The following is a 7420-nucleotide window of genomic DNA, read 5'->3' as shown; positions in this document are numbered from 1 at the left end:
CGCGACACCGGCATCTCCTCCAAGGCCATGAGCATCATGAACTCGTTTGTCAACGACATCTTCGAGCGCATCGCTGCCGAGGCCTCTCGCCTGGCCCACTACAACAAACGCTCCACCATCACGTCCAGGGAGATCCAGACCGCAGTGCGCCTGCTGCTCCCCGGTGAGCTGGCCAAGCACGCCGTGTCTGAGGGCACCAAGGCCGTCACCAAGTACACCAGCTCCAAGTAAACTGATCCTGCTGTCAGTCAACCCAACGGCTCTTTTCAGAGCCACCCACTCTGTCCTGAAGAGCATACGAGCTACCTTCAAACGTGCAGTTACTATGTTGCCAACTACTGCAATCGCGGAAATGCTGGCTTTGTCACTAGGTGCTATTGAATCCGCTAACATTGACCCAGACTCAGGAAAACTGTTTCTTGTGCTGTGTGTTGGTGGAACGATGACAAAGTAACACAAAACAGTAGTCTTTCATGGGTGCATTTTCAAATGGCCCCCTGTGGGCGGCGCCTCCGGCTGCATCCTGCAGACTGAGAGGAGGAGAGCCCCCTCTGTCCCCAAAGGCCACTCATGGCTTTTTAAACTCCAAGGCCCTTAAGACCATTTCCCACACCTGTAAAACATTGAACTACTTCACGCTCTTTTTTGTACTGCCGGACACTTTATTTCACTTTGTCCACTTAGTTATTATTTCACCTTATTCAGTCCACTTTAATATTAAAAACTGTATATTCTGTATTTATTATCCTCATTCTTATTGCCTGTTTATGCCCCGTCCTTGTCTTCAACGTCATGCTGCTCCATTGTATCTTAATTGCCCCTTGGGGATAAGGGGTGATTATTATATTATTTTTTTACATGTATATTCTGAATTACAAATATATTCAATACAAAGCAAATTCCAAAAAACAAATTGAAAACATTACTGAACACAAATGTTGCTCTGGCCAGTTAACTCATTTTGACAGTTCCTTTACGGTGTGTGAAATGGAAGTTTTTTTTTGTGTTTTTTTTTTCCCTCTGATATCCAATAAGTTTGTCATTTCACAAAAAAATTGCATAGCAGAATCCAAAGAAGCAGTAAACTTAAAATTTAGTATCAATTTGTCTGTATCGTTCTGATCTGGGGTTGCGCTGTTTTTCTTATGTTGTACATTTGCACTTTATGTGGTCCTGTGTTGATTGTCCTATGTAGCACCACAGTCTTGGAAGAACGCTGTCTTGCTTCACTGTGTACTGTAGCACTGCACATGGTTGAAATAACAAAGCCACTTGATGTGCTCGTAAACACTATAATCACTAGTGATGTGCGATACCACTGATTTCCTTTCCGATCCGATACCAAGTAATATTCAGGGTGGTATCGACGATACTGATCCGATACGATACTTTGTACAAAAACGTATTTTATTTATTGTATCTCAAATTATAGCGTCATAATGATTACAGGACATAAGATTACTTGTTCTTATCACTTAATAATGCAGAGTTCGTCATATAGAAATAAAAAAACTAAAGTTGTGCCTATTTGAATCTAATTCATAATTTGTTGGCTCCGTAGCCACCTTTCTATATGCCTTTAGATAGTACAACTATTGTAGCAAGTGCTGTGAATAAGATATATCTATCTGCTTAGCACTTTTATCTTTTATGTTTAGTTAAGTGTTGTCTTACAGTGTGTTTTGCACTAAGTACCGAAGCAATTTCCTAATGTTGTAAACCTGCTCAACGTTAGGAAATAAAACCCATTCTGATTCAGAGGTGAATTTTGGTCATCTCAGTCTCTCACTAAACGCTCTTCTGTGACTGGTCAAGCACACGATGGGAGGGTGGGAGGTATTGTGCAGCATTTTACTTATCTTGGACAACAGTCTGTGGTTACACTTTTTTTTTTTTTTAGTGGGTGGAAGAATAATAGAATCCTCCAGAAAAAGGAGCACAGATATACTGGGCATAATTAAATGCACTGAGGTTGCTATCCAGGACATAAGATAAGCTTTATTAGTTTATTAGTCCCAGAGCTGGGAAATTCACCTTGTTACAGCAGCAACGTGGACAGAGCAGGATTAAATAAATGCCAAAAAATAAGAGCAATATTACTCTGATTAAATAAATGAAATAGATATAAAAATACGTTTGACTAGTAGCGACAAAAAGAGAATGTTTAATAGTGAGATGTTGGATGTTTTTTAGCAGGTATTGAGTATTGAGATACTTAGTGATCAGTTGGTGGATGTGTGTATTCACGTGTTCATTCGCTGTTGTTGTTTATAGTAGAGTCGGTAACTAGCTGGAAGGAAACGGACTGATGCAGACTAAGAGATCAGGGCCAAAGTGTGGAAGCGAGCTGCCGTAAGGTGACTAACTAATGGTGATTTCTGATATACAACAACGTGAGTGAAACTCGAGGCCGCTGTGCTTTGGTTAGAAGTGAGCAGCTCTCACAGAAGTCTCGCTGCTCCGTGGGCGTCCAGCTGCATCGGTGTGTTTGCTGGGAGTTCGCGGCGTCACTTTGTCCCACAGCTGCGCTCACCAGATGCTGCTTTTAACTCGGAGTGCGCGAAAGAACATGTGTCTGAGCTGGAAAAGGGCTTTTCACGGAGCTGTGCTGCGGCTCCTTTGTTTTAGGAAAGAAAAGAGCGCAAAAAGCCGCCGAGCAGCGCTGAGCTCCGCACTGAGTCGCTGAGCTTTGGAGGCTCCACAAAGCAAGAGCAGAGAGCACCAGAGCCCGACACGAGGCCTGCCCGAGGAGACACGAGTCCGCTGTGGACTGCTCCACTGTCGGCCTGCAGTGCTGCTCACACACTCACTTTGAGCTCTTTGATCCCGAGACACGAAACACAAACTGAAGCATTGCGTGGCGCACGCGAGAGCGGCGCGCGCTACATTCACTCTCCACGGTTCTCATGGTGCGTTTAAGTGCAGCGTGCATTTCTAAAAATCGCTTTGGAAAACACTATTTTACGTCATTTAACTGCTAGTAAAGGTTAGGAATAAGGTTATAGTTAGATAAGGTTAGGTTTAGGGCTGGAACACATGGCTGGAACGTCTATTATGGCGGGACCGTCATTCCACTGGAATTCAGCCATAACCCGACCATGAGAAAGCACGTCCGGCGATTTAGCTGAAAACATCGGAAGATCCGTTTTGTCGGCCATCCAAAGGTTTAGCAGTAGTGCACTCTTAGCAGCTGCAGTCTCCACTTCACAATCGCTGCAGCACATGTCCAGCAAAATCGCTGGACATGCTCGTAGGCAAGAAGTGAAGCAGCACATGGCGGGGAGAAGTGAGGAGGAGAACAGACACAATTTTGCACCGGAGGTTTTCGGGAAGCTTTTATTTTGGTATTTCCGTTGATCCGTACAATAAATTTGCATATTAGCCTAAATATTTAGGTTTAACATTTAACATTTAGCATTTAGATTTAACATTTAAAATAATACATTTAGATTTAACATTAATATTATCATTACTTTAGATTTAGATTATTAATATTTAGATTTAATATTTAACATTTAGATTAAATTTGATTAATATTTGATATTACAAATATTTTACTAAATGTTGTAAAAAATTACTCGAAAAAATATGTTTTTGTAAGGTTTTGAGCTAAATGTGGAAAAATGTTGCCGTTAATTTCAGCATGTTTCACTTTACAAACGGCGCCCCATAAGTCTTATACTTATATCAGTTAAATCTTTAAGGCATGTTGCCAAAGCAGGAAGTCTGCCAAAATATTGTCAACATGTTTTAAGTTACTGACCTAATAGGCTTCCTCCGAATAGAGTTTTAGATGTGTTTATACTTATATGATGCTTCACAGAACGAACAATTGGATGCAAATTGCTTGAGGCACATCTCCGGCGAACTATCATCTTTACTGACGGACTGTGGCACTCAAGTATATTCTGTATGTTAAATGTTAGTTCAAAGTCTGAAGACGTTTGGCGTGAGATTAGTTTAACAGAGTTCCCAAAGTCAGCTTCAATCCAACATCAGCGATGTGGCCTAGTATGATCAACGCCAGCGGAACATGCGATGCTGTGTTTCCATGCTCAAAGTTAGTTCAAAGAGTTGTGTTAAAGTGTTAGTTTTTATACATCTTTGGGGAGTGAAAAAAAATGCACCTGTGAACTGAACATGAACTGTGAAAAATATCTGATCCATGTTAGGCTTATTGTTATGTACATTCATAGCTTATAGCCAATTTAAACAACGGGAGTTTACCAAAGGTACTTCAGAGCAGGGGTGTCAATCTTCTTCTACTGCAAGTAATGTAAACTTATGTGTAGCAGGAAAGAATTGGAAGTACTGGTGAAGTACTGGTGCTTAGATCAAGTTACTGGATGCCACCTTCATGCCAAGCATATGGCTTCTATTATATTAAAAAAAAGAAAAGAAAAAAAGCCAAGAACGTTGTACTGTCTTGTATGAGGTTAGTGTTATTGTAAGAAAGGAGCGCGCTCTCGGTGTGAGTGTGTTGGCTCTGAAAAGAGCCGTTGTTTGTAGGAGGGCGTGCAGACAGCTTAAGCCCTCTCTCCGCGGATGCGGCGAGCCAGCTGAATGTCTTTGGGCATGATGGTGACCCTCTTGGCGTGGATGGCGCACAGGTTGGTGTCCTCGAAGAGTCCGACCAGGTAAGCCTCGCTGGCCTCCTGCAGAGCCATGACAGCGGAGCTCTGGAAGCGCAAGTCGGTCTTGAAATCCTGAGCGATCTCGCGGACCAGGCGCTGGAAGGGCAGCTTGCGAATGAGCAGCTCGGTGGACTTCTGGTAACGGCGGATCTCGCGCAGAGCCACGGTGCCGGGCCTGTAACGGTGAGGTTTCTTGACGCCTCCGGTGGCCGGGGCGCTCTTACGAGCGGCCTTGGTGGCCAGCTGCTTCCTGGGGGCTTTGCCGCCAGTGGATTTGCGAGCGGTCTGCTTGGTTCTTGCCATTCTTTCTCTACTTTGCTTTCCTCTTTATAAAGCAGAAAATGTAACGAAGCGAGAGGAGACTCGCTGCTCTTATAGCTGTGTGACTGGCTGTGACGCGGTGCCGCTGCCGGCTCGTGATTGGTGAGGGCTCCACGTGATGCTCAGCACGCTCGGCCCCGCCCCGCAGTGTGTGCTGCTCATTGGAGAAGTGCATTGAGTTGCGCGCTGCCGCGAGCCTGCTCTGCGATTGGCTGTCGTGACGAAGCCTGCCCGCGCTCTGCGGAAATATAAGCGAGGCTCTTGGCCGATCGGACCGCATTTCCTTTTGAGTGTTGAACTGCGAAGAGAAGAACTTCAAGAATGAGTGGAGCGGGAAAACCGGAGGCAAAGCCAGAGCTAAGGCCAAGACCGTCATCCCGTGCCGGGCTCAGTTCCCCGTGGGTCGCTGTCCACAGGCTGCTGCGCAAAGGCAACTATGCGGAGCGCGTGGGAGCCGGCGCCCCCGTCTACCTGGCAGCTGTGCTCGAGTACCTGACCGCTGAGATCCTCGGAGCTGGCTGGCAACGCAGCCCGCGACAACAAGAAGACTCGTATCATCCCACGTCACCTGCAGCTGGCTGTGCGCAACGACGAGGAGCTCAACAAGCTCCTTGGGGGAGTCACCATCGCCCAGGGTGGTGTGCTGCCCAACATCCAGGCCTGTGCTGCTGCCCAAGAAGACCGAGAAGCCCGTCCAAGGCCAAGTAAATGCCAAAGCCTCTGCTTCACGCACGAAACAAATAAACAAAGGCTCTTTTCAGAGCCACACACTTCTTTCTGAGCAAACATCCTCGTGTATATGGAAATGTAGTATCACCTTATTCTCGTGTGTGTGTGGGGTTCTTTCGCCTCCCAACCAGATCTTCAGGTTGTTTTAATTTATTATTAACAATAATATAAAATTATGCACAAGGACTTACTAATGTAAAAATAGTAGTTTCATTTATATATAAATATATGCGGTGGCCCCTAGAGACAAAGCACGTACAAATTCCAACACATTTCTAGCATGAACTGAACTTCCAAAACACAGCTACCTAGAATACTTAGATTACACAATTGAAAGCATGAGAGAGAGAAATCCATATATCTATATCTCAAATAATAATAATACAAAATGTTCATTTTCCTGTTACTACCACACACCAAATTCGGTTGTTGGTACTTGCTGGCTTGTGTAGCCACTAGGTAACAAAAGCTCAACACTGCCCCCTAGCATCCTGGAGCACTTCTGTTGTTTTTGTACGTGATTTGAAGTTTGTATGTGCTTTGTCTGTAGGGGCCACCGTAAATATACTTTTATTTATTCACTCCACATAAAATGTAATAAATATCATTTAATACAAAAACAACTATTCACATTTCAACTTTTAACTATTTAAATTTCCAGCTTTTTCCTTTTACAAATTTAAAGTGAAACAACACAAAACACAACACAATGAAATATAAATTATAATATGAAAATAAAAAGAAGATGCACATTCTCTGTCATATGGACCTGCATGAATAAACTTTGTCCCTGGCTCTCTTTCTCTCTGTCCCTCCCGCTCTGTTCACTTTCTGATTGTGAAATGTGAGCCATGACAGTTATACAAGCTGCAAGTGTTATGAGAAAAAAACCAAACCCAAAAAGTATCTTATCTTGCTTTGACAATAATGCTATTATTGTGAATGAAGAGGTGTGAGTGATGTGAGGAAGGAGCTCTGGCTGTTGCTGTGGTGGCTCTGAGAAGAGCCGTTGTTGAGTGGAGAGCGAGTGTGCAGCTCACTTCTTCTTGGCTGCTGTGGCTCGCCTTCTTGACTTTGGGCTTGGCGGCCTTCTTGGCGGGGGCTTTCTTGGCTGCGGGAGCTTGGCACTTCTTGGGTCTTTGCCTTCTTGGGGCTTTGGGCGCTTCTTGGCCGCCGACTGCGGGCTTCTTGGCCTTCTTGGGCGACTTCTTAGCGGCTGCGGGCTTCTTAGCGCTGCCGCTTCTTGGGCGACTTTTGGCTGCTGCGTTTCTTGGCTTGGCCGCGGTTTCTTGGCTTTGGCCGCGGCGGGCTTCTTGGCTTTAGGAGCGGCTTTCTTTGCGGGCTTCTTGGCTTTGCTCTCAGTAACCTTCTTGTTCATCTTGAAGGATCCGGAGGCCCCGGTGCCCTTGTCTGCACCAGAGTGCCCTTCGCCACCAGGCTCTTGATGGCGGTCTTGACGCGGGCCTTGTTCTTGTCCACATCGTAGCCTCCGGCAGCCAGAGCCTTCTTGAGCGCGGCTGCGGACACGCCGCTGCGCTCCTTGGAAGCGGCCACGGCTTTCACAATCACTCGCCCACGCTGGGGCCACCTTCTTGCGGCTTGGAAGCCGTCGTCTTCTTCTTCTTGGCCGCCTTGGCCGGGACGGCGGCAGCAGAGGTGCGGGATGCTTCCTCGGACATTTTCCTTTTCGCGTTCTGATCGAGATCACGTGTCAGTGATGGCAAGCTCGGAAGCGT

At 45.6% G+C, this 7420-nt stretch overlaps 2 protein-coding genes and 2 pseudogenes across 2 annotated transcripts in view; 2 read left to right on the top strand and 2 right to left on the bottom strand.

Annotated features, from left to right (window-relative positions):
• LOC121811969 (histone H2B 1/2-like) overlaps positions 1-282 on the top strand; it is a 476-nt gene extending 194 nt beyond the window's left edge. Inside the window, exon 1 of the mRNA XM_042212734.1 lies at positions 1-282. This exon is cut by the window's left edge and continues 194 nt beyond it. Within this exon, the coding sequence (XP_042068668.1) occupies positions 1-231 (231 nt within the window). The 3' untranslated portion in view covers positions 232-282.
• Positions 283-4474: 4192 nt separating this feature from the next.
• On the bottom strand, positions 4475-4962 carry LOC121811970 (histone H3). The gene has a single exon (XM_042212735.1). It carries the CDS (start codon positions 4935-4937, stop codon positions 4527-4529), a length of 411 nt encoding a protein of 136 aa, XP_042068669.1. The 5' UTR covers positions 4938-4962; the 3' UTR covers positions 4475-4526.
• Positions 4963-5073: 111 nt separating this feature from the next.
• On the top strand, positions 5074-5751 carry LOC121811966 (annotated as a pseudogene).
• A 969-nt stretch (positions 5752-6720) lies between these two features.
• On the bottom strand, positions 6721-7363 carry LOC121811965 (annotated as a pseudogene).
• Between the last annotated feature and the right edge of the window lie 57 nt (positions 7364-7420).

The sequence above is a fragment of the Haplochromis burtoni genome, unplaced genomic scaffold, assembly GCF_018398535.1.
Source record: "Haplochromis burtoni strain Fernald_Lab_line unplaced genomic scaffold, NCSU_Asbu1 Contig_389, whole genome shotgun sequence".
In the NCBI taxonomy this organism is placed as follows: domain Eukaryota; kingdom Metazoa; phylum Chordata; class Actinopteri; order Cichliformes; family Cichlidae; genus Haplochromis; species Haplochromis burtoni.
This window is presented reverse-complemented; position numbering and strand designations above follow the sequence as displayed.

What these genes read in the sequence shown, in the direction of transcription:
- LOC121811970 (XM_042212735.1), bottom strand. Translation starts at nt 4,937, where the DNA reads ATGGCAAGAACCAAGCAGACCGCTCGCAAATCCACTGGCGGCAAAGCC.